We start from the raw sequence: 27,112 nt of genomic DNA, 5'->3' as shown, positions 1-27,112 counted from the left end.
ACAGTTGTATTTTGTTCTTTGCATACTTTCTTAATTATAAACATAGTATAATATATACATGTGTATTCATATATGTGCACATAGGCACACCTTTTTGTTTGAATTATTAAGACTTACCAAAATGTTTAGTTTTGTTATTGTTGTGGAAAACTGTATTTTAAAGAGTAATGTGAGTTGTCCTTGAGACAAGAATGAATTATAAGGATACGTTCAGATGTTCTCATGAAGTAACAGAAATGATTAAATTTTGAGCTTATGAATGGCTGTGCCTTTCCATTCAACTAGAAAGAAGTACTTCCTCTTTCCCAGAGTTCACAGCCAGTTCCTGTAGGTTTTTTTTTTTTTTTTTTTTGGTCCAGTGGAAATGTTCTTATTCCTGGTCTACATATATGTGAATAACCACAAAAGACATGGGTGGGGGTGGGATTAAAGAAAAGACTGAGAGGGCTTTACATTACAATAGGATGGGTTCCATTAAGAAAATACCTAGCTTGATTTTGAAATTTTTGTTAGAGGTAATTTTGTTTCCCTGGGGATGTTTCTCTCTCCTTTCTTTCTGTGGAGTCTGGGGTGGGGAAATATGAAGAAAGCCGTTTCTTCTCTAAATTCTTTGAAAGTCCCTTGATCCTTTTTCCACAATAGTGACCTCCTTTGCTGCATGAGGCATGTGTACCTTCTTCCATGGAAAATTTCAAAATGATGCTAGCTATTGTTTCTAATACCGTGTTAGTTAGTGAGATACTGCTAACTTTTCCAGCTGAGGTGGGAAGGATGAACTAGAGCAAATAGGATGTTCAAGTAGCCGTTGAAAGCCTTGATATGGCCTTTTTACTCTCTCTGTGTTTCCCTTGTTTTTCTCCTTTCCTCATTTCATTGTGTTCTGCATCAAACCCCCTACATCCCTCAGAGCTGCGAGAAGGTTGGTGTGTTTTTTACTTTTTACCCACCTTACAAAACTATTAATTAAACCAATAACAAAGAATACAAATGAAATGAATGTAGCTGCATTGTGTTCTTCTTTTGGTTAATGGTATGTTTTAGCAGAGAATGCCCTGGCCATGGCTTCTGGTGCTTGCTGGTGGTATCTAACTGTGGTGCATGATGGGAGAGAATGTACCTGGGTGCATGGTAACTGGTAACACTTAACTCTCTAAGGTCCAGCGAACTTGGTCAGTGTTCCTGCTTTCCCTCCTGCTTCACTCTCCCATCTCCCACCCACCTTTAATTTCTGTCTTAGAAGGGTGCCTGCTGCCCATAGAACGACTTTTTATAGTTTTTCCCCTAATCCCAAGCATGAAGACTAAACTCTCCTCCATTTTTCTTGATATGTTCTTTGATACCTCAGAGTCTACACTGGCTCCTGCTTGCTTTGTGTAACCTCTGTGAATTGGCTGCAGGAGGCATGCTTAGCTTTCTCTTCTTCTCCTATGACTGTCATTCACCCATGAGGCCATTGCAGTGAGCCATCTCAGATCAGCGGAGGTTTATCTCAACCTTAAGTGCAGCCAAAAAGTTTTCAGACAGAATTACTTATCTTTTTCTTGGGGGTTTGAGGTTGTTTATCAGTTTATTTATAATTTTTAAATCACTTTATTAAATGTATTTAAGGTATGCTACTAAATATTGCCCTGTAGAACTCAAATTCTTATGGTATGACGTTCTGCCAATAAAAGCCCAAGATGAAGCCAATTTATCTCTCACCTTCTCCTTGTATCACATCCAAAACACGTTTACTTAAACACATGTAAACCTGCAGATTATCTGAAGCAGGAACACTGAACTGTAATTGCTTGGTAATTTTTCTGTGTAATGTTGCTTTAATATGGTCTCTTCTCTTAATATCATGTCCCACTGTATGTTTTAGATCCAGTGTCCCTCCATTTGAATGTGGGCATAAAAAGCCTTTTAAAAGATTTGTTGTCATTTATGTGGTTTTACTTTATATATGAATTGAATGTAATCCTGTATGTGAAATACCCAGCTCCGTTCCTGAATTTGCAATCCTTACATTTAACAACTTGAGCTTAATCTAATATGTTTCAACCCTATCATCCCCTAAGTCCATGCGTTTCAATCACTACGCTTTATCTCCCCCTTTTGTGTTTAGTTCTGTTGCCCCATTGTTTCTTCAGCTGTCATTGCTTTCTTGGATTCTAGCCATACTCTCAATATCCTTAGCACGGGCCTTGAGATTCCATCTTGTGCATGCCTTGCATGACCCAATCCAGTATCTCTACTGGTGTTAGCCTGTTTCTTCTTCTGTGACTGTAAATCAATATGTATATACATTTCTGTGTTTGTTCCAGTGTTAGTGTGAGGTCTTGAGGCTGCATCCACTGTGAATCTGAAAACAAAGTGCACTTGCAGTGTACTCTAGGTGATGTTTTCCAGGGCTGGGATGTGACAGTGTGGTCCCACACCTACATTCACATCAACTGGAAGTGCACAGCACTGAAGTCGGTTGTGATACTCAACTTAAACATGCTGATGACCTTCCAGCCCCCTTTTCTGCATATACATGCATGCATAGAATCATTGTTATATGCATGTATGTATATGTTTTTGTGTTTATCTTATGCATGACGTTTGTGTATTGTTAGTTTGTAGATAGTTTTTGTGGGGCCCTTGTAGGTCTGAATCAATTTTGTATGAGTATGTCTAAGATATCAATGACTAAACTAAATAAATAATTCTGTGTATACACACACCATACTTGTATGGTCTGTATTATCCACAGTTTTTTTTTACGTTTTGTTTTTGGACAATCCACACTATGTTTCAATTGTTGAATCGTGTCTGTACGGTGCATGTCATGTGTTTAATAATCCACTTTTTCTTGCCTTTTATATGTTATCATTTTCCCTTGTGTTTTGTTCCAGTTCGCCGTGTCCCACCAAGATTCTCTATCCCACCCACTAATCATGAAATCATGCCAGGTGGAAGCGTTAATATCACCTGTGTGGCCGTGGGGTCACCAATGCCTTATGTAAAGTGGATGTTGGGGGCAGAAGATCTGACACCTGAAGATGATATGCCGATAGGAAGAAATGTGCTAGAACTGAATGATGTAAGACAGTCAGCAAATTACACCTGTGTTGCTATGTCGACACTAGGTGTCATTGAAGCAATAGCACAGATCACTGTCAAAGGTATGCTCAATGGATCATGCTTTGAGGATCTGGGTACACTCAAGCCAAGTGACTAATGCCTTTGGAAAGCCCATTCTTGAAAATCTAAAATAAGTAATAAGTGTTTTAAATGTATGCATAAGCTAACCATATCTGTGGTGATATATAAGATATGCAAGTCCAAATAGGCAGATATTTTCTTTAAAGTATCTGGCAGCCTATGTAGAGATAATCATCAAAATATTAAAAGCTAACCAGTCAGAACTGGGGATTTTAGACATGGTTGACTGTTAGGGTAAGGACTGATGTGTACAGTCTATATACTGCCCCAGAACCTTGATAAGAATCCCAAGAAAAATCAAAAGAAAAGAAGTTGAATCAACATAGTCTAATAATAGATGGTTTAAGTTTTTGGTAGGCCCTGGTATTAAAAATAAAAATGTAAGCAGTATTACATTCTGTTTTATTTTTATCTTTCACCTTGCATAGACAAGTCCTAAAGAAACATTCTTTTAAGAAACATACTAAATGTAACCAAAGTACTATATTACATGAATTATTTTTGAACCAAAGAGAAAAAGAATACAAGCATGTGAGGATACCAGTTTTTTTTGTTTTTGTTTTTTTTTTACCCAGTGCTTATAGAATGCTAAAAAGTGTTTGCAAATTGAGCCAGACATAGGGCAACTTAAATTTTCTGCAAATGACTAGAACTATTGCAAAATGAACACAAATTATCTTCCTTTTCTAGGCAACGTTCTAGGCATTCGAAATTCAGCAGTAAGTCGGAAGTATAAGTTTGCTACTCTTGAAAAGCTGCCATTCTAGGCGGTGATCTTAGAAAATGCAATACACATGTTATAATTGGTACTGTATCTCTAACCCAAGGATATATATCACATATATGCCAAAAAACTAATAACATGACATGAGAGCACAGGTACACATTGTCAATGTTTATAATCATGTGAAATAATGTTGTATTATGTAACCTCAATATAATAAGCACACATGTATTTATCCAGACATTACAGACATAAAACCTGTACTGTAAATGTGACTTAGTGAAACTAATAATGTCAGCTAAATATCAGTGAGCACAACTTTAATTAGCAGTATTTGTATTTGCTTTGAAAGTTCAGGAAGACATGTAGGGGAAATCTGAATCACCCACCTCCTTGAAAAATGCCAGAATATTTAAACAAATTTTATTTTATTATTATTTTCAGTAAATTCCCTTGGCAAAATATTATCTTTCCGTAGTTCTTTGAGTAGTCTGTAAATATTGAATCACCTTTTTTCATAATTACCATTGCAGCTTTAAATATTTGAAGGTTTGCTGAAGACATTAAAGAATTCAAAAGCAGGGACCACTTAAAACTAATATTTTGTTCACCTTCTCATCTTTGTTTTCCTGACTCTTGCCACTTCCCTATCATTTCCACCTCAGATATAAACAAATAAAACATAAAGGTGAATCTTGAAGGCAAAATCAAATAAAACAAAAGAACAGGTTGAAGAGAGTGAGGAGAATGGGTGCCAACTCATTTATTCATTTAACTGTTTAAAAATTCTTGTTAAAAATCTACTGAGTGCCAGGCAGGGTTCTAGGCATTCATAATTCTACAGTTAGGTCAGAAGTACAAGTTTGCTGCTCTTGAAAAGCTGCCATTCTAGGGTGTGTTATATTTCTTGCCTTTATTGTTAGGGAAATAGGGACACTAATGGGCTCATTATATGTATGTTACCCTTTGGGTTTTCTCTAAAGAGTCAACTGTTAAAATTCCCCTTCCTACCCTTCTATCACTGCCATTCAGAATTGTTGTTTAGAGTAAGGCACTTGAATAGAAGGTCACCAAGGAATACGGTTTATATTTTTAGTTAGTATTATTTTCAGTTGTATTCCTGTGCTAACAGGAAACAATTAGATCTCTCAAAAGATGGATTTTATTGCAAATACTTGTAATGTAGCTACATCAGATATTTCTGATATGGAATATGGAATGCATATTAATATGACAATATAGGCTGGGCATGGTGACTCATGCCTGTAATCCCAGCACTTTGGGAGGTCGAGGATGGTGGGTCACGAGGTCAGGAGATGGAGACTATCCTGGCCAACATGGTGAAACCCCATCTCTACAAAAAATTAGCCTGGCATGGTGGCACATGCCTGTAGTCCCAGCTACTTGGGAGGCTGAGGCAGGGGAATTGCTTGAACCCTGGAGGCGGAGGTTGCAGTGAGCCAAGTTTGCTCCACTGCACTCCATCCTGGTGACAGAGTGACAATCAGTCTCAAAAAAAAAAAAAAAGAAGATGATATAATACTTTAAAAAGTGATTATGAATATGCCTTTAATTCCTTCAGCATTTTAAAATATTAAGAATAAAACACTGATTTGAAATTTCTATTCTTTTTTACCTTAAAATTTTTCATTAGATTATTTATGAGAAAATTTTTAGTAATGGTACTGTGTCTTACAACAACACAGATGCCATTCTCTCATAGCAATTTAATTTCATTTCAACGTATTCCACATTTTGTTCTTCTCATTGTGTGTATTGGTATTTCAGTTACAGCATTTATTTATTGGGACAAGGGGCTAATTGGCCAAGCTTTTAGTGTAAGAATAGTAATAACTGCGACTAATAGTAAGCGGTTTTGTGGATTCCAGTTACATTCTAATATTCTTAGTGGATTGGCTCATTAATCTTCACAGCAAACCCATGAAATGCAGTAATATACAGCTGTACAATACAACTTCAATACTACTGTTTTTCCCATTTTCACATGAGGAAACTAAAACAGAGAGGTTAAGGAATGCATGCAGGATCACTTAGTTAATAAGTGGAGGATTTGGATACAAGCCTAAAAATATGCTATCAAGCCCTTCTGTCAAAAGCAGGATTTGTATCACTTATGTATGTTTTACTGTACTTCTTGGCTACTCAGAAAATTATTTTTTGCTGTAATTTTATTTAATTAAATCTTCAGTAGATGCATAATCTTGTCATTGTCGTAGTAGAGTTTATAGCTTCTTGAAACATTATAGGGATGATGGGTAGTCATTGTCTTTTATCTTCCCCCACCCAAGCCTTACCCAAACCTCCAGGAACTCCTGTAGTGACCGAGAGCACAGCTACAAGCATCACACTGACGTGGGACTCTGGGAACCCTGAGCCTGTGTCTTATTACATCATTCAGCATAAACCTAAAAACTCTGAGGAACCTTACAAAGAAATTGATGGGGTGGCGACCACACGCTATAGTGTCGCTGGACTAAGTCCCTACTCGGATTATGAATTCAGGGTTGTTGCAGTCAATAACATTGGGAGGGGGCCTCCCAGCGAACCTGTGCTAACACAAACCTCAGAGCAAGCGCCATCCAGTGCCCCGAGGGATGTCCAGGCACGAATGTTGAGTTCGACCACCATTTTGGTACAGTGGAAGGAACCTGAAGAGCCAAATGGACAGATCCAAGGATATAGAGTTTATTATACAATGGATCCCACTCAGCATGTCAACAACTGGATGAAACACAATGTAGCTGACAGCCAAATTACTACTATTGGCAACTTAGTGCCCCAGAAAACATATTCTGTCAAAGTTCTGGCTTTTACCTCAATTGGAGATGGCCCACTTTCAAGTGACATACAAGTCATCACTCAGACAGGAGGTAAGTTTGGTTCAGGATGGGGAAGTAGGGGAGGAGGGAAGGGCTGATGCAAAGAGGTGAGAAGGACCAAAACAAAGAAAGAACAAAGATGGTATAAATTTTAATTGTTGAGATTTAGGGCTTCAAAGCAAGAGATGACAGATATCTGAAAAGGAACAAGCACGGACATCTGAAAAAGTAAATAAACATTTTAAGCAAAGCAGTGACTTTAGCACTCTTTCTTTTAATTTGTATGGGAATGACTTAAAGACTTCTCTGCATGAGATAGAAAAATGTCTCCCCCACGCAATGTTTTGAGAATAGAAAAACTACACTTCTTTATAATAGCTGGCATGGTACAGTGGTCTCAAAAAAAGTATTTAATTTGTGTAAGATTGGATGGTTCAAGACAAAGCAGAAAAATAAAACTGTTCCAGGGCCTTGGGTATTTAAATGGCTTGTATTTGCCAGAAGCTACTGGCTTAAAAATAAATATTCTCTGAATGACTTTAATTTCTGTTTTTCTTTGTATGGCCTCAGTGGATGGAGAAAGACAGTTACCAGTGTCTCAGATCAAACTCTGGGACCTGATTTGCTAACTTTACTAAGAGCTACGGGAGATAGCAAACTATTTTATCAAGGAAAACTTGGCCCTCCCGTTGGTTTTATTTTCCTAAGAGGATATCAAACCTCTTTGGTCTTTGATTCAGGTAATCAGTTTTGCTTCGGGCTAATATGAAATAACAGGTCTCTTCTAAAGTTTATTCTTGAGTGAGGTGCATTGGCTCATGCCTGTAATCACAGCACTTTTGGGAGGCTGAGGTGGGCAAATCACTTGAAGTCGGGAGTTCAAGACCAGTCTGGCCAACATGGTGAAACCTCCTCTCTACTAAAAATACAAAAATTAGCTGGGCATGGTAGAAGATGCCTGTAATCCCTGCTACTCGGGTGACTGAAGCAGCTGAATCACTTGAACCTGGGAGGTGGAGTTTGCAATGATCTGAGATTGTGCCACTGCACTCCAGCCTGGGAAATAGACTGACAAGACACCATCTCAAAAAAAAAAAAAAGTTTATTCTTTAGCATCTGAGAGCTATTCCTTTGACTCCTCATTGTGTTGGCATCTTTTAAACCTGCATTAATATACTAATGTTTTGGTAACATGCTGTTGGCTTATTCTGAAATCTATATAATGACCATATTATTGGAGACAGTATAGTCTGTAGACATAACTCATTGCTAATTCTGGCAATAAATTAATAAATTTTCTCAGATGCCAGAACTAGATGATGTATCTATCATCTATCTCACTGAAACCTGTGAATCACTGACTTGTTTTCATGTCATGGGTTTTATATGAAGTGTGTTTAACTATTTGCCCTCGCTTCTAGGAATCTCAGAGCACGTTGATATTAATAGTTTGCCTGGCTTTATTTTCATGCCGTTATTTGATTCTTATTGGCTTGTACATAGATTTAATCTTTTCTCTACTACACTGTATGAAAGCTGGCTATAAAAATATGTCTCACCACAGTTGTATTAAAAACTATCCGTGTATCTTCTCTATGTACCATTTGCAGTACTTCTGTATTCGTTTGCTGTATTAATATGAAGGAAATTACTGTAGGCTATTCTTATCAGAAAAGATTCTCTTTGGAAAATGTAGAAATCTATAAATCTTGTTCTGCTTTTTCTTAACTAAAAGTGGTCAACTATGATGAGACTGCTTTTTATTATACTGTTTTAGCAGCTACATAACTACTAACAAATTTTAAGGAATTATATAGGAATTGACATTCCACATTGAGCTTTTTAAGTTTTTCAGCTGTGGTATCTTTTCAATCCCTGGTCTTGGAGTAACATCACCAGGGTTTGAATCCCAAGGTATCCTTTCTTAGCTGTCACTTTGAGTGAGTTATTTCACCTCTCTCTGAGCTTTAGTTTTCTAGTCTTTAATACTAACCACCTTTACAGAGCGTAGTCATTCTGTTTGCTTTCTAGTGCTCCTGTAAAAAAGAACCACATACTAGGTGGTTTAAACAACAGGAATCTATTATCTCACAATTCTTGGGCCTGGGAGTCTGAGATCAAGGTGTTGGCAGGTTGATTCCTTTGGAAGGCTGTGAGGGAACTGTAATTCATGCAGCTGACCTGACTTCTGTTGGTTTGCTGGAAATCTTTGTTGTACCATGGCATTTAGAAGCGTCATCTGATCACTGCCTTCATCTATACATTATGTTCTTTCTAAGCATGCCTGTGCCCAATTTTCCCTTTTTATTAGTACACTAGTCATAATGGACTTGGGGCCACTCTTTTTTTTTTTTTTTTTTTTTTTGTATTTTAGTAGAGGCAGGGTTTCACCATGTTGTCCAGGCTGGTCTTGAACTCTTGACCTGACGTGATCCACCCACCTCAGCCTCCCAAAGTGCTGAGAATCCAGACATGAGCCACCGCGCCTGACCGAGGGCCACTCTTATGACCTCATCTTAACTGATTCCATCTGCAAAGGTTATATTCAAATCAGGTTACGATCTGAGGTACTGGGGATGAGGATGTCAACATATGGATTCTGGTGGGATGCAGTAAAATTTATAACAGGGCATAGATTAGATAATGGAGAGAATCATTTTATAACTTAATAAGTAAAATATCTTCATAATGGTGGCTAACATATGCAGGACACACTATGCAACAAATTTACATGTATTTATTCTCACAAAACATTTGCCAAAGAGAAAAATTGAAGATCAAAGAGGATAAAAAGTGATTCAGAAACTTGCCTTGGGTCATAAGGTTACTAAGTGGAAAAGCAGAATTTAAATCCAGGGATCCTGGGTACTTGTAACTACTGTATTAGTTCATTTTCTGTCTGCTATACAAAAAAATATCCAAAACTGGGTAGTTTACAAGGAAAGAGGGTTAATTGACTTATAGTTTCACATGGCTGGGGAGGCCTCAGCTAACTTACAGTCATGGCAGAAGGTGAAGGGGAAGCAAGGACTTTTTCACATGGTGGCAGGAGAGAGAAGAGTGAAGGGGGAAGAGCCCCCCCTTTTTTTTTGAGACGGAGTTTCGCTTCTGTTACCCAGGCTGGAGTGCAATGGCGTGATCTCGGCTCACTGCAACCTCCGTCTTCTGGGTTCAGGCAGTTCTCATGCCTCAGCCTCCTGAGTAGCTGGGATTACAGGCACGCACCACCATGCCCAGCTAAGTTTTTTTATTTTTAGTAGAGACGGGGTTTCACCATGTTGACCAGGATGGTCTTGATTTCTTGACTTCGTGATCCACCTGTCTCGGCCTCCCAAAGTGCTGGGATTACAGGCTTGAGCCACCGCGCCCGGACCCCAGGAACAGCTCCTTATAAAACCGTCAGATCTTGTTAGAACTCACTCACTATCACCAGAACAGCATAAGAGAAACCACCCCCATTATTCAGTCCTCTCCCATCAGGGCTCTCCTTTGACACGTGGGGATTACAGTTTGTGATGAGATTTGAGTGGGGACACAGAGCCAAATCATATCAACACCATTACCTTTTAAGTTAATAATTCGTTAATGTAATAGTTCTTGTGTGTTCTATGCCCACCTGGGTATTCAATAAATGAAAAGAGACAGGACAGAAAAACACAGTTGTTTCATTTATTCATATATTTATCTAAGAATTATATGTAACTTCTGAAATATCGAGGTAGCTACTAGATTATTCCAGTGCAGAAGTAGATAAAAACATTTAGATATGAAAAAAAAAACCTAAGTTTATCTAAAAGAAGTGGAAGGAAGAACTTGTTTATGAAAGTTCATTACACTCAAGCACTAAATTTGGCTGAAATTTGACTAAGTTTAAATTAATTAGGCTAAATTTGGCTCTAAGTTTTATAAGCACCAGTTTAAACATAGAAATCTACAGTATTTTATATCTTTATTTTATGATGACAGGAAGATTAAACTAAGAAACAGATTTTTTTCTAAACCTAATTCAACTGAAATGTGTGTCTTTGACAAATGTGAGAATCCTTATATTTAGAACACTTAATAAAAAAAACTGATGCCTTCAGTCACAATTTATTGAAAAATGTGGAAGTAATGTTTAAGTAGATAGACCATATCTTGAGTTTTTTATGTTACCAGTGGACAGAATATGACATTGAATCATAACTCAGTGAAGGTAGTATTATCAGAGGGCAATTGAGTTACTGTGAACTTGGGTCTCTACTTTAAAAAGCTCTGATTTAATTTAATGACAGAACTCAGAAAATTGAGATGAATGGGCCATGGATACATTAGAATCCCACTCTGTTTGACTGACTTTTACATGAAGATATTTCCAAGATTCTTCCATAATAGTTGTACTTTTAAAATACCTGTTGATTGAGAATATATGTTGTAATGTAATGCCTTTGCCTGCCAAGATAGATAGGCTAAAACAAACCCTCCAAAATAGCACAATGATTTGATGTGCTCTATAGGCTTAATTAAAAAGGCCAGTGAATATTAGTTGACACCTGCCAAAAACAATGGTATTAGTGCTGATGTAATTAATGCTGAGCTGCTCCTTTTTCTGGTTACTGACTAAAGAATTCTTAGGATGATTGCTAGGATAATAACCATTATGAATGCAAAATTTAAGGATATGATTGTTTTCACCACAATTTTCTTTTTTAACACTATTGAAATTTACTGATCAACAATATGTAGAAATTTAAGTACATTTTACTTACTAATACACACAAATGTACACTTTGATGTCTTCTGTGTCTAAAAGGTGTTCATTTAATTTTATTATCTTTCATTCTGGACATTCATTCCTATTTCTATTTGAAATTGGATTCCAAAAGAACGGTATTTAGGATCAAAATGAGTTTAAGAGAGAAGTCTTACTTTTGATTTTATCCAATATGAGTCACACAGATGGATATAAGTCAAGGATTGATGTAAATGTGTATATTTCTGGTAATACAGAAAATCAGAATATGATCTGTCTGTTTTATAGTTGACTAAGAGAGTATTTCTCCTTAATTGTGAATATTAGTACTGTTGACTGTGTTGAGTAATCTTTAAATGGTTTTAAATATGAAAAGACTTTCATTGAGGTGATTATTTTCTGAAATATGGGTCAATCTTCCCAGTTCTCCATAGTTTTAACTTCTAGAGTTACAAAGTCACTCACAACTAGTTGAACTTGAAAATATGGGGAATATATGGCCATTGACAAGGAAGTATTTGTATTAAGCTAGAAAAATATTTTCATTATTAGAAAACACATTTAAGGAGGAAAAAGGATGTCCTATAGTTTTCTTATAAAGATAATTATACCAAGAGCATAGGGTAACTATATTTTATAGAAGTACAAATAAAACTGATTAAAAAGTAACAAATTAAGTCTCAAACCTAATGCATTAAAATAAATGTTGCTTAATGTTCCTGCTAAGTAGAGGCATTATAAATCTTAAATCCTAATATGTGTCTTTTTTCTGAACTTTCTTTACAAAGCATGTCTGACCTCTGATTACATCTATTCATTTAATAGATTCTTGAAAATCATCTGACTTATATAGATTTATCTTGAACAGTATATGCCTTCAAAAGCTAAAGAATTGTATATATTAGTCAAATGAATACTAATGAGTAGTTTCAAACATTTTAGAGATGTTATTGCTATTACGAATTCTGGGCATTGCAAAAATGTTAAAATGAAAGCTATGACCATTAGAGACAAAGTCTGTCAGGTTTCAAGAACTTTATAAATCATTTCATTAGTGTATGTCAACAGGTTTATACAAGCAAACTAGAAAAAGACTGCTTTCTAATAACCAAAATTATGACTCCAATTTAAATGCTTTTTCTGAATAGTTTTCCCAGTGAGTAAAGGAGCACTGGATATAAATACAACTATAATAAAATTTAACCTTTTCTCCTTTATATTAATGACACTTGAGAGTAAGATTTGTGCCGATGCTTATGTATTAAGTACTTATTCTGTCAATGATATATTTGTGGCACTTACAGATCGGACTCTTTATTTTGAATTTTGTTTTGTTTTACTACCATTATAATTCTGGCTGTCACTTTTATTGTTATTATTATCATTTTTCAATATGCTAGACACACATTTTAAAATACGTACCTTATTAAAATATTAGATGTTTTAGCAATCATGGGTTTTCTAGTATCTTTGGTCATATTTCATATTTATACTATCGCAAGATGAAACTGTTGTTTACAGTGCCATCTGTGTCAACTTTTCTTTAGGAATAATCTCTAAATTTTATTCCAATATGAATCTCTTCTAATATATCAGCATTTCTGATAATGTGAAGGTTTCTCCTTTTTTACTCTTTTTTTATCCTTTTTCTTTGAGTTGCTTTCATATATATATAGAGAGAAAGTATAATTATAGTAATATTCAAGTACTTAACATGTATCAGTGGGATTATAATCTTATTTTAGAGACTTGATAGCTCATATATGTGTTTCCTTGTGGACATTAAATAAGGAATCAAGAGGAAGGACTTACCTTTACAGTATATAATGACTTCTTAAATATATTAAATTAAAATTTTTACTGATTTTATTTCGGGTTTCCATGTCCTATTCTAAATTTGGTTGATGGTCAATATCATACTCTCCTTTGAATATGGAGTAACTGTGCTTAAAGGTCTGGATTTGTTGTTTGCTCATGATTTTCCCAGAATCTCAAATTTTCTTATAAAATTTATGTTCAGTTAATGTGAAAGAAATATTACGACACAGAAGAGCCCTTGAATAAAATAAAAATAAAATACTTATTTTTAATAAAATAAGATATACATAGACAAGGGACTGGTAAGTGAAGGTAAAAAATATGCCAGTGAGAAAGTGTGATGTGTAATGACTGCAAGAGCATAAAATACCTACGTAGGAAGGTGAGGCAGAGTGGGTCACACCTGTACTCCCAGCAGTTTGGGTGGCCAATGTGGAAGGATTCCTTGAGCCCAGGAATTCAAGACCACTCTGGGAAACATATTGAGACCTTGTCTTTACAAAAAAACTTGAAAAATTAGCCGGATATTATGGCGCACACCTGTAGTCCCAGCTTCTCGGGGTGCAGGGGGCTGGGTGTTGAGGCAGAAGGAGTATTTGAGAGCCAGACGTCAAAGCTGTAGTTAACCATGTAGTGAACCGTGATTGTGCCATTGCAGTCCTGCCTGGGCGATAGAGCAAGACCTCATCTCAAACAAACAAATAAATAAAATCTAAATAAATGTTTACATTTATGCATTTGTATGTATAAATACATATAAACATATATATGGAGAAAACATTAATATAATAAATATAAAATAGAACCTCTGTAGCCACAAGATTTGGTATAAAAATTCAATTGACAGTTAATGAAAATATTCCTATGTCTCAAGTGTTACAGAGAAAACAAATATGATAGTCCGATTCCCCTACAGTGTTTTCTTATATGCATATATTATACCCATTAGGACTAATAATGGGAGTTAAAAAATACATCCATTCATTTTACACCTTTTTTTTCTATTCCTTTGCATCTTCAGCTTCATGGTGGTGAATTCAAATCTGATCAAATGCTCTAAGGAAGCGATATTTTAGGGACATTCTCAATTTTTGAGGAAGTCTGAGTAGTGCACCCTTAAGCTGTTGAGGAGCGTGGAGCATGAGATCCTGAAAGGTTATTTTATGGTCCTGGCAGATATGCTGAATCTAACCTGCAGAAACATTTTGCCCCATACAGCGTTTTTAAAATTGAATTAACTTTTAGTAATTAAGAATGGAAAGATTTTACCTGGAAGGTTCATGGTCAACTTCTGTGGAGAAAATCTGAAGCTGAGACAAGAGTAGGCCCACATTTCACAAAGCAGCAATCTGCTGTCAGTGAGCATGGCCTGTGGCCCTTCTTCACGTGGGTGGTCACTCTCCACCGGGCCTCAGCCCCCATATGGTCTTCTCACTCATCTAAATTTGCTGACACTTCTAAGCACTTTCGTTTGCACCACATGTTTATTTTATACATTATTTACTATTTAATTTTTTAGAGACAAGATCTCACTCTGTTGTCCAGGGTGGAGTACAGTGGTTCAATCATTGCTCACTGTAGCCTCACCATCCTGAGCTCAAGTGATCTTCTCACCTCAGCCTCCCAGGCAGCTGGAACTAGAGGCATGCTATGCCATGCCCAGCTAATTTTTTTTTAAGTTTTATTATTTTTTAGAGACAGGGTTTTGCTGTGTGTCCTAGACTGGTCTCGAACCCACAGCTTCAAGCCTTCCTCCCAACTTGAACTTCCAAAGCGCTGGGATTACAAATGTGAGTCACTATGCCTAAGCCTGCACCGCAAGTTTTTAAAATTTAATGAATGAAGTTACCCTCCGAACCATTTCAAAAGAAGGATAAGGAAAGAATGGGAGAGAACCCCCTATACGTTGGATGAAGACGCTTTGCATCTAGTTGTCTAGCCAACACTTAGCATTGTGCAAGAATTAAAAGGACAGTGTACCCTCTGAGACGTGGATGCGACTACTTAAGTCATTATTTAGAAGGAAGGGGTTCTTAATAGAAACAAACAAAATTAGAAGATCAGATGAAGCTTGTGTCACTAAACAAGAATGAAGCATTGAGACCAACCGGGAATTTGCTCAAGACAAATTAAAAGCAGAAAGTAAACTGTTTAAGTAAGAAAAAGTTAATTAGGTTTCCAAGATGTTTTCAATCAATGTCAATTTATTATTAGCATTAGGCAGGGAGGAAATGCATAACAAGCAATTATTATCTGGAGAGCAGCCCTTCAATGCTGTCTGTGTTTCTAATTCCTGACCATACTGTACTCTGGTTTGGTTTGACTCAGGAGTTAGCACAGACTCTTGTTTCCCAGGAAATTGGGAGAAAGAAAGAAACAAATAAAAGTAGGGAAAAGTAAATGACTGTGTACATAGGCATATGTGTGCACTTTTAGACTGAGAAACCCTTTCATCATGAGAATATTGGAATTCTGTCATCATTTTCTTACCTATCTTGTCACTCTTGTTTCCATTGTTGCCTCTGCCAGCACTTTCGGTATTTCCCTTTTAGAAACAATGCATTTCCCATTTGCTTTGCAATTTGCCTGTTTGTGTTTTATTCCCCTCTGTCCCTCCTCCTCTTGCTTCTAGATCTTTTATCTTCTTTTGCCTCCAACTTTCAATCTGAATGATTGTGTTAGGTCACCCACTGGGCAGGTACTGGGGGAAAAAATGTGATACTCTGTTCAGAAAGTAAGTTCTCAGAGGCATCACATCAACCAGAATCTCAAGGCCTGTGATTTTTTAAAAGAGAGAGAGAAAAGATGATGAAGACAGCTAGAAGTATGAAGCACTGATTATTTGTGACCTTAAGCATTGGTCCAAACATGTGTTCCTACACACACACACACACACACAGGCTGACTTACTAGAGGAATAAAATTATTAGGGATTCTACAAATCATTCTTGCAGACTGCTTTAACAAAGGGCATTTTTTAAAGCTATGCTCCAGAGACGTAGCTATAAAAGAAGAGGAAAGCAATACATTTTCTCCAAAGGCTTCTTTTCAACTACAAATTATACTGTATTATATGTGTTTTAAAATGTTTTTGCTGAAGTTGCCACTTTAGATGTTTTAAAGCATACTTTAGATGTTTTTTTTACTCCTCTGCTGTGAAGTATTATTGTTCTCTTTTTTTTCTTTAACTATAAATGGAATTCTCCTTTAAACTTGAGGGAATATGTACATATGTTCAGCCACAGCACATTGAGACGTGCCATAATATCAAGGGTAATGATCAAAACATTTAACAACTGGGAAAGCATGGGCACTCACCAATCAGAGCAGACAGTGGCCAAGAGCAATGTACGATTATGTGTGCCATTGACACCCTGACTCAGCCTTGTATATAATGGATAGAGGGGAACTGATAGGCTTAGGTGTTGACTAGGAAGTTTAAGTCAGTAAAACTTACTCTAGTACATTTGAGTAAAGTGTTTTAAACCTAATAGACTTCAAGTTCTTTATTACAGCTGATGAACAGCCCTTTCAAATTTTTTATTAAATAGATTACATGGGTAATATGAGCATTATAGATGACCTCCATAAGTTACCATATTTCTGATCGTAAGTGTATTCTATAAACTTCTTGATTTTTGTAGTAATTTAGCTTTACTTTGTAGTAGTTTAGTCGTAGTATGTGGTCCTAGAGACAAAATTTTGTTTGTATTAGGTGAAGTGCATTAAATAATTTAACATAGTTTAGAGATTAGAAGTAATTATTTGTAAGTGGTAGAGTTGCGTTGTTTTGTTTTTCCTTTTTTACACCTCTTTTTCAAAGTGTGGGCTGGTAAGAAAAAATGCTAAGTGATTCTGGTTGCCTGTAGGTTTTGTTAATGCAGTAAAGGTACGATTTTATAAATGTAATTGGAAATCATTTTTAATGTTACATGTAGTGCTAGAGAGTAAGTTCCCACTCAGTTGTAAATAACAGTACTTTTAGGTATTTAGCACTTATTATGCTTTTGGCAATTTTCAGGTACTTTATATATATTATATTACTTATTACAACCATATCATGAAGTAGAGAATTTTATCCTTAAACTTAAATTCAGAGGCTGATGTGCTTTACACTTGTTAGCTATACTGTATTTTGTGTAGGTGTTCTATTACTCCAAAGCAGGATTTATAACATTGCTCTTGCCCTGTATACAAAGAGGTTAACTTGGACAATGTAAGGGAGCTTGGTTTTTCACTAAGCTGATACATGTGTACAGGTTTCGAAAGGTTTAAACAGGTACACTAATGGAAGAACTTTGCAAATACTCATTGTGATTGTGAATTCAATCCTTTGCCTCCCTGTTTTTAGTACCAGGGCAGCCACTAAACTTCAAAGCAGAACCTGAGTCTGAAACAAGTATTTTGCTCTCTTGGACACCTCCACGTTCAGATACCATTGCCAACTACGAACTGGTCTACAAAGATGGGGAGCACGGAGAGGAGGTAAGACTGTAGTGCTTCTCACCCTGGGAATTATTCATTACCTTGGGCCACTTCTTTTTTTGTATTTACCATATTCTTGGTGAGATAGCTATTGAGGACCTTGATGGAAAAGATTTACTAATTAAAAGAGGAACTTGACCCCCCACCCCCACCCCCCACAAAACAAACAGATGAAGAAACAAACAAAAAAAAGAGTTGCTATTTGGAGGTTTGGGGGAGAAACAAAACAAAATAACTCTTGATCCTGTTGGAATATGCTTCTAACAGGTTTCCAAGTTCCATAGACGTATCAGGTTATGGAAGTATAATTACTCACTGAGACTTGGGGACTTTCTTTCTCTTCTGCGTGAAAGTATTTAAGTCACTGTGGGGGCAGGTGGCTAAATTAGCTCTATATGTTAATGAAAGTCCTTGGCTAGATGAATTTTTCCACACTAGTTTCAAGGATTTCTCATGGCAAATGTTTATTTGTTTGCTAAAAGTGTTTGGTATGAAGGTGAGTGTATGTAATGTTTGAGTTTGCTGTGTAAATAGAATAACAGATTGTCAAAGGCATGGCAGTCGTTGATAGTCACTGAGAATCAATATAATTAACTCATTAATAGGCACTGTTCTAAGGTCTCACCTTCAAAAACGAATCTAATTTTTACGGTAGTACTGCAGCTAGACTTTCTTATTAATCTCTTTGACATATAATATAAAATGGGGGCATGGAAAAAAAATTAAATAATTTGCTCAGAGTCTCATACTAGTGAATGGCAGAGCTGGGATTTGAGTTTAGGCAGTTGAGTTCCAGAGTCTGTTGTTAACCGTTAGGGTCTGCTGCCTCTTGAGTGGAGTGTGAATGCATTGTAGAAATCGATATTGAGATACATCTAACATTTGCAGAGTGGGAATACATAATAGTAATAAATATGTTTTTTTTTTATTATTTTGAAATCCAATGGGGAACATTAAGACAAAAAGAGTTAATGGCACTATATTTGAGAACTCCACTCATACAAGTCATTTAATTATGCCTTTTAGCATTTTTTATCTGAAAAAAGATCTTCACAAAGTGAAACAGTCCTGGAGTTCTAATAAAGAATATCTAAAAAAACCTCACATACTAAATTAACTATTATCAATTAACTTGCAGTACATAATTGTGAATGTTATAATAAATTAATATGTTCTTATAAACTCTATTTTATTACATCTGTTATAATTGAGCAGAATCTCAAAAGAATAGGTTTTAAATGCAGTGCTTTTACATTTATCTAACAAAGCCAATATAAATCAAGCACTCAAAAAGTTATATAGTGAAATGCAGATATGCCTTAAAGTATTTATGGTACAACTTGAGCTATTTATGTTTTTTGTAAGGCATAAATCAGCATTCAATTATTTAGACATCAGCAGCAGCAAACTAAAATATATGCATGCATACGTACATACATACGTACATACATACGTACATACATACAAAGACTAAAGGAGAATCATGGTCTTCTGAGAACACTAAGGATGCTTGAATGTTGTTGGCACAGCTACTATGCTCTATAATTGCTTATTTGGGGAATTTCTTTATTCCTTATTTGGTGGATCTGTAAGTTCTGAAAACCTTTGTATTTGTAAGCCAGAACATCCTAGGGATGGTGTCTCTAGTTTTATATTTGAATTCTTCTTAACTGATTTGTTTGTGTGAATAGCAAACACCATTTGATAAAAAGCCTTAAGATTACACACACCATTACTGGATTATGGACTTACTCGCATTATAAGATTTGCTGTAAGCTGATATTCAAGATTGATTGCCCATAGACACTTACATTTTTGCTAAATGATAAATTTTAAGCATGGAAGGTGAGAGTTACAGCATTCGATTAACGAAATCTTATTTCAAAAGTCCACGAAAGTTTATCAATGTATTTTTTTTCTGGCTGCAGAGTCTATATTCACAAAGAAAGAAAGGAAGTGTTTTGGTTATTTTGATCAACTAGGGTAATAATGTGGTTTCAGATAAATTATTCGGCTTTCTTTAGTGACTAATGTGACTTTTATCCCATCAAAACTTGGGAATTTCAAATCTCTTTTATAGCAACCTGTAGTAAATTGTATACTGGTTACTGTTGCTACTTCTGGTCATATTTTCTTTGCCTCTGATTGAGATTTCAGAAGGTCATGGGAGATGAGTAGACATCTTAAAATTGCACATGTTGAGCATATTCCACTCCCAGGGGCAGGTGTCATCTTCTATTGTGGTCTGTGTCATAGCAACATGCACACATTTAAGGGCAGAACACACTCATGGGTGTTGGCCTCTCAGTGTTTCTCTGATCTGATGTATTTGGTGAACTGAGTCAAAATTTCAAAGATCTCTGACTTCCCTTACTTCAGTTACCTTTGTAGAAACTTGCCTTTTAAACTGAGATCTTTGTATAATTTCCTCGGTATAGCCCTGGATGCTTACTATTGACTCTTTTGGTGATATTTTAATGAGATGATAATACTGATGATAGAAATCTGATGTTCCAGAGAGTGTGATTAAAAAGTATTTTCATGAATTTTACTGAAGATGACCACATTCTCTTATTGCTTCCAGCAACGAATTACCATTGAGCCAGGGACATCGTATAGGTTGCAAGGACTGAAACCAAACAGCTTATACTACTTCCGTCTGGCTGCGCGCTCTCCCCAAGGCCTGGGTGCTTCCACTGCGGAAATATCAGCTAGAACCATGCAGTCAAGTAGGTGTCTCTCTTTGCTTACTTTCTGCCTTTTTATTTCCACTGGGAGATGTTGCTAGTTTTCACCTTTACAACAAACAAACCTGCTGATATGCTTAATAGTAGTCTTTAGGTTAGTATGCATCACACTTCACAGATGGAAGTACAACAGTGACTTATTTTGGTTTCGCACTTGATCCAAATAACGGACCCCACTTTCCTACTTCCTGCATTGAAAGACTTTTAAAGAAGTTAGTTGACCTCCATGGGTGAAAAGTGGATGAAAGGAGTTAGATCAGGCCCTGTGTAATGAATGATAAGGCTTTAAAGCAAAATTCACATTGAGAACCCTAAAAAATAATCACAGGAGGGCTTGGCAAATGAAAGAGGCAGCAAAAGACAAAAAAAAAAAAAAAAAAAAAAGACTTTTTTAAGCACGCAGGCTTTGGCTTTGCAGACAAACAAGTCCTTATTTTATGTAATTATTTCTACTCTGAGAAAAGCTCAGCTCTTATGACTTCTTACTATCTCTGTGAGTAGTACCTGTGGAAATTTGGAACATTAAGAGAAAATCTGTATCTGGACAAATTTAGAAACAATGGCATAATTGTAAGCATATTTGCCATTCTAAGTTATATTTTGTTTCTTCAGGTTCAATTTGTTTTTGGAACTGTTACCCTTAAGCATAGCTGTGTTTATCACAGTGGGGGTTAATTTTGCCCAGGGCAGATTGTTTTGCATAAAGTATTATATAGGAGATTGTTTTTGATGGCAAGTTTGGTGGCTTATAATACTATTAATTGCTTTTTATTAATAAGTGTCTACAATTCATCCATAATAGTACTGTTTACCTTGAATTGAAAAGTTTGTGGGGTTATTTTCTTAGATTGCTTTGTGTAATATTTTGTATTTGCATTTTGACATAGTAAATTATACAATAGATAACTATAGTAGAAATACACTGAATTTTGTCAAGAAGATACTCTGTTGACCTCATATGTAGACCTATCAGGAAACATGAAATTTATGTTAAAAGATTAATTTCCTTCCATATAAATAAGCAAGTTTTACATCATTTTATTTTCTATAGAAACCTGAAATCTTTCAAGATTTTTTGATAATAAAATTTATGTTTTTCCCTCTTAAAGCACGTTTATTCACATGAAAATGATTATGATCCTGTTTAATCTATTAGTGATTATACTTTAGTCCCATAAAATTTTCTCTCATTTAAAGACAGAGGCATGTAAATTAATGTATTCTCTGTATGTCTGCTTTAAATTCTAGGCAGGCTAATAAATAGTATGGTAGAGGATAATTTCTTAAAACCAAGCATTTAATTAAGATAAATGTTACATGCTTCAATATTATATTTTGCAAGATTTACAAACCTCAGTTTTTAACATGCACACACACACAAACACACAGACAAATTGAATAGACTTTTTATAAGCACATCAAACGTTTATCTATTCTTTATTTTATTAAAGTAAAATTTTCAAATGGTGTTGAATATATTCTCACAAAATAGGAGGTGTTAAGATAGCCCCAGTGAAAACCAAATCATCTTTTAAAAAAGAATTGCAAGTGAGTCCTTGCTGTTACATGAACAACTCAATTTATTATGAATAATGATAATGCACGTAAAATAGTTTTATAATTTGAGATATAAGAACCTCTAGCCAGAATCAATAAAAATGAGATTTTAGTGGTTTTGCAAATCTTATTCCAAATTTACAAGGCTGTCCTATGAGAATTTTTTTTGTCAATACAGAGAGCTTTTATTCTGATTGACTGTAATAATGAACACAAGGCATGCAAATTAAGAAAGACTGATAATCCCCTAAACAACTGGATACACCTGGCACTCCATAATATTAAGATTCACAAAGTCTAAGGAGATCCCCAAACTCCACATTCAAATAAAAAGATAGGATTGCTTTATTCACTCTATCGTATATATTCCTTTAAAAATATATATTGTGTCTATGGAGTTGTATATCTTAGATCACTTGTTAGTTCTTCTTTAGGAACATGTATTTTTAAGTTTAAAATAATTTATGATAATAGTTGTGTTATTCTTTATTCGTTTTTAATTTTTTCAAATCATAATGTTTGGTTGATTGGATGGAAAATAATTGCTTAGAAAGTGACTAGTTTTATTTACAATGGGCAGTAAGAAAGTATATCTTTTAACTCTAAACCCTACATTGTATGAATAATTATGTACAAAATGAAAGAAAGTTTGCACATAAGTTACATCTTTTCCATATGATACTTGGGTTTTTTTAAAAAGTTCTTTTTAATGGCTGTGTTATTGACATTTTGTAAGGGATAAATGATTATTATTGATTTTACCAAATTTTGCTGGTGGGATCTAATTCTTCACTAGCAAAGGTGTCTCAAGAAGAGTTATAATAAAAAAGCTGAAAGCTGTCGTAGGGTAAGTACAAGTTACAGTCAGAATCAACAAGCCTGACATTACCCTCGGGTAGGTAAATCTTGGACTCTGCATTTTCATTCTTTATTGATTCTGCATGCTCACTGTATATGGGCTACGATCAATGTTAAGTGAACTTTATTTTTTTTTATTAAAACTGGTCAGGCAAACTCCTTTTTTCAGATAGAGTGAACCCTTTTATGTTTGTTGTTTACTTATTTATTTTTCATTGGAACTGGTAGAAGGGCATTAGCAGTTACTGTAACTTTTCACACTTAAAAAGCCTTTCACAACTGAGTAGTGTATGTAAACCATCCTTATTTTAGAATGTAAAAGTGAAAGCTTGGAAACAAACATCTGTGAAACATCATCAGACCCTCAAGTAAATACTAGCACTATTTGCAGCTTTTCTGAAGCTGGGTAGTCAGTTTAGTGGGGGTGAGAGATACTGAGGGATTGATTTAGAAGAAGAATTTATATCACAGGTAGGTAATTTTATTTGAGGCTCCATTATCTCAAGGTTTCATTTTCACATAGTCCCCCCACCCATTATTTAACAATTATTTTTGGTCATTAATTCATTTTTTTGGTTTATTCATATTACTAAGCCAAGGTACATAATTTGTCATTAGAATTTAAGTTTCAAAGCCTTCTTTTTGTTTTGTCCTTATTGTTCATTTATTTATTTTGCCTTTTCTTTTGTTTTATCATTTTTTTTTCAACCACTCCTGTCCTTTCACTTAAATCCTCCTTTAACTCACTACCAAAATAAGAGCCGTCAGCTCCTCCTCAAGACATTAGTTGCACCAGCCCAAGTTCCACTAGCATTTTGGTAAGTTGGCAACCTCCACCAGTGGAAAAACAGAATGGCATTATCACTGAATACTCCATCAAGTATACTGCAGTGGATGGGGAAGACGACAAGCCTCACGAGATTTTGGGAATTCCTTCGGACTCTACCAAATACCTTTTGGAACAGCTGGAAAAATGGACTGAATACCGGATCACTGTGACGGCCCATACGGATGTCGGCCCTGGCCCTGAGAGCTTGTCCGTGTTGATTCGAACCGATGAAGATGGTATGTTGCCTCCGCTACGTCAGTTTGCACCCTTCTGACACAGTCTTGGTCTGCTGTCTTTCAATAGGCTAACAGTAATCTTTTTTCTCTGCTCATCATTTTACCCAGCATTGCTGTTACTTTTGTATTTTTGCCAAAGACTTGTCTTTGCTACAGCCTGGTTTTTTTTTTTTTTTTTTTTTTTTTTTCTTTTTTCAATCTCAATGCAGTAATTTGCTTCTCTTTAAAAGAACAGTTGGCTCCTATGGTCTTGCAATCCAGCCCGTCTCTGTACCTTCATCTAAAGTCTTCTGTGTTTTTCTTGGCTTTTTGTAGTCACTTCTTTTACATTTTGAAGTTAACTTTTCAAAACTACCTTCTTATCTTTTTGTTGCCTTTTTGTCTTACATATTTCAGAGACACTGATGCTCAACATTCAATTTTTGGCATCTTTTGTGTGGAATACCTTTGATATGAGAAAAAAAGAGAAGATAATCCATATAATCAAGAATCTTTTTATTCTGCTGTTTAAAAAGAAACCTTAAAAAACACACAACAATCAACAGCCAGTTTTTGTTATTATTTCAATGCTATACCTCTTTGTGCTTTAATGCTTTGAACCTCAAAGCATCTTCCTTGGCTTTTGTACATTTTTTACATGGTTTTCTATTTCTCTGATACTCTTTTTTTCTTCCATTTTTTTTTTTTTTTTTGCATCGGTCATGTTTTTTGATCTTTTCTTAAAAGGTAGAGCAGATTGGTTAAGCATTTTCATTGGTTGAAAATGTTTGTATTCTTCAAAGGAAACATAGTGGGTTTACCCATTTTTTGAAAAAAAAAAAAAACAAAAAACAAAAAACAAAGAAAATGCAGAGAATGCTCTGATTGGGTGGGACACATGCCTATAATTTCTTTTATCCAATGATGTTGTTCCAGTTCCTAGTGGTCCTCCTCGCAAAGTCGAGGTAGAGGCTGTCAACTCAACATCTGTTAAAGTCTCATGGCGCTCACCCGTGCCCAATAAACAGCATGGCCAGATAAGAGGATACCAGGTGCATTATGTGAGAATGGAAAATGGTGAGCCCAAGGGCCAGCCCATGCTGAAAGATGTCATGCTGGCTGATGCACAGGTAAGCCTCTGAAATTATGTGTCTGTTTTCATATTTTAATTTTTTTAATTTGATATCTTGAAATTTGCCTTATTTTAGTTTTTCAACATTTAAAAAATCCTGTACAAAATTCTAGTTTTCAGTACACATTGATATATATTGATCTTTCAACAAGAGTTACTGTCAAGTAAGGAAGGGAATTGAAATGAAATGACGCTCAAATCTGATTAAAAACATGTTATGGTTTCCTTAAAATATAGATTTTTCAACTCTTGACCACCATATCTGAGTTTGCCTTTACAAAAAAATGATTGACTTAGTTGAGTCAAAGGGAAGAATTCTAAGCTGCAATTTTGCTGATAGAATCTGCTTTCTTCTGTGCTAAAATGACTTGTATCTTGGTTGTGCTAGTTTCTAAATGTATGACTTCTTCCACTGAAGAAAAGACATTTATATTCAGGGAAAGATACTCAGTATTTTATTTAGTACCACTTCATTGAATTACATATTTGATGAAAGCCATTGTTTCCTGTCCCAGAAAATGAAGATCATGACAATGATACTAAAATTAAATCAGAGTTTCCTAGAGAATAAATGGGATCCTTATGTTGAACCAAGATTTAAAAAGAAGAAGAAGAAAGTACTAAAAATGAATAGTTGAGTATGTGAGAAATTGTATTCATCTTAGGACAGTGGTTTGCAACTATGGTATCACAATCTGGTTCTGTAATTAGTTTTTTAAAGCACAGCATTGAAAATTTTCAGTTTTTTCATAAATTAGAGGTGATTCAAAGATAGTTGCATAATAAATTACCTTGTGTTTTACATATTTTCCTGAAAGGGAGATGACGATTTCAACTTGTAACTACCATGCTGAAAATTGTGCATAACTCATAAACTAGCTCACCTTTGCTGTGTCAGATGGTGATGAGATATAATGAGGATGGGATATTACAAACATTGGAATGCTGTCCTTAGCCAAGAAATTGGTGACTTGGCAGGGAAAGGATGGAGTCTGTAAAAAATTTGAAATGTATTTCACGTGAAAATGCCTTCCTTTGTATGAAAGTAGGAAAGATTATGAAGCAAGTTGAAAACTGCAGCACCAGGTTGCCCAGTTCTACATTCTTGTCTGTGAAAATAAGAGTAATAAATATCCCTGTGGTTCTAAGGAAAGCACTTACCCCAAAGTCTTAATACAAGTCAACTCTCAAATGTCTTCATGTTTTCTTCAGTTTTAAAACATTCGAAGTAAAGGGATCTGAATTCATGGCTCACTTATCTACCCCAAGGCCACTTCTGTAAATGCAGTAGAGCTTCCTAATGTCCCTTCAACACTGGAAATGGCCCATTCACTTAATTTTTATAAATGATTATTATGTAGTACCTATAAAAAGGAAGTTACCATTGTTTAAATTTATTAAGCCATTATTGCTTTATTTTATCTTGTAAATCTACAATTATGAAAAAGAAAACAACATGACCATTGTGCTTTGATGGTCTTCTTTGGTTCTTAGATATTGTACATTATAGAATTGTAATTCTTTCTCTATTTCCATTGTAAAATATGGTAGTTAATGAAATTATATAATGCCAAATGCTTTAAATCTCAACTCTTTTTTTCTCTTCTTCGTTGGCTTTTCTTTATTAATTGCTTATTTTCCTTGTGTATTTTCTTTCTTTCCCATCTTATTTATTTTTCTTCACTCTTCCCTGAAGTTTCATTACATCTCACAGGACTTCACTGAAGCTATACATGTTAAATGTAATGAACGATATTAATCTAAATAGTGACTTTTAACTGAATAACTTAAGATAGAAGTCAAAATCAATGTTATGAGTAGGACATGATTAGAAACATTAGCCTTTTCTGTGCCTCACTGATATGTTTCAGTGAACCATATATTTAAAGAATATTAGCTGGTTTTAGTGATAACAGTAGCAATACATATTTAATTTGACCTCCTAATTAGAAGTGGAGGTAGCAGCAAAACACACATTATTTGGAA

The 27,112-nt window shown here is 35.3% G+C and overlaps 1 protein-coding gene across 50 annotated transcripts in view; it reads left to right on the top strand.

Annotated features, from left to right (window-relative positions):
* PTPRD (protein tyrosine phosphatase receptor type D) overlaps positions 1 to 27,112 on the top strand; it is a 2,336,513-nt gene that overhangs the window by 2,125,834 nt on the left and 183,567 nt on the right. For 31 of the 50 annotated variants that reach the window (XM_054243561.2, XM_035293168.3, XM_054243559.2 and 28 more), the window contains 6 exons: positions 2,880 to 3,149; positions 6,223 to 6,804; positions 17,655 to 17,788; positions 20,373 to 20,517; positions 23,710 to 24,015; positions 24,931 to 25,124. In XM_054243561.2, coding sequence (XP_054099536.1) covers positions 2,880 to 3,149; positions 6,223 to 6,804; positions 17,655 to 17,788; positions 20,373 to 20,517; positions 23,710 to 24,015; positions 24,931 to 25,124 — 1,631 coding nt within the window. Of the gene's footprint in view, positions 1 to 907; positions 920 to 2,879; positions 3,150 to 6,222; positions 6,805 to 17,654; positions 17,789 to 20,372; positions 20,518 to 23,709; positions 24,016 to 24,930; positions 25,125 to 27,112 lie in introns of all 50 variants that reach the window. The other 19 variants (XM_054243552.2, XM_054243549.2, XM_078368832.1 and 16 more) reach the window with 3 other exon arrangements.

Source organism: Callithrix jacchus, chromosome 1 (assembly GCF_049354715.1).
Source record: "Callithrix jacchus isolate 240 chromosome 1, calJac240_pri, whole genome shotgun sequence".
NCBI classification, from domain to species: domain Eukaryota; kingdom Metazoa; phylum Chordata; class Mammalia; order Primates; family Cebidae; genus Callithrix; species Callithrix jacchus.
The sequence above is the reverse complement of the archived record's forward strand: the minus strand, read 5'-3'. Positions and strand labels throughout refer to the sequence as shown.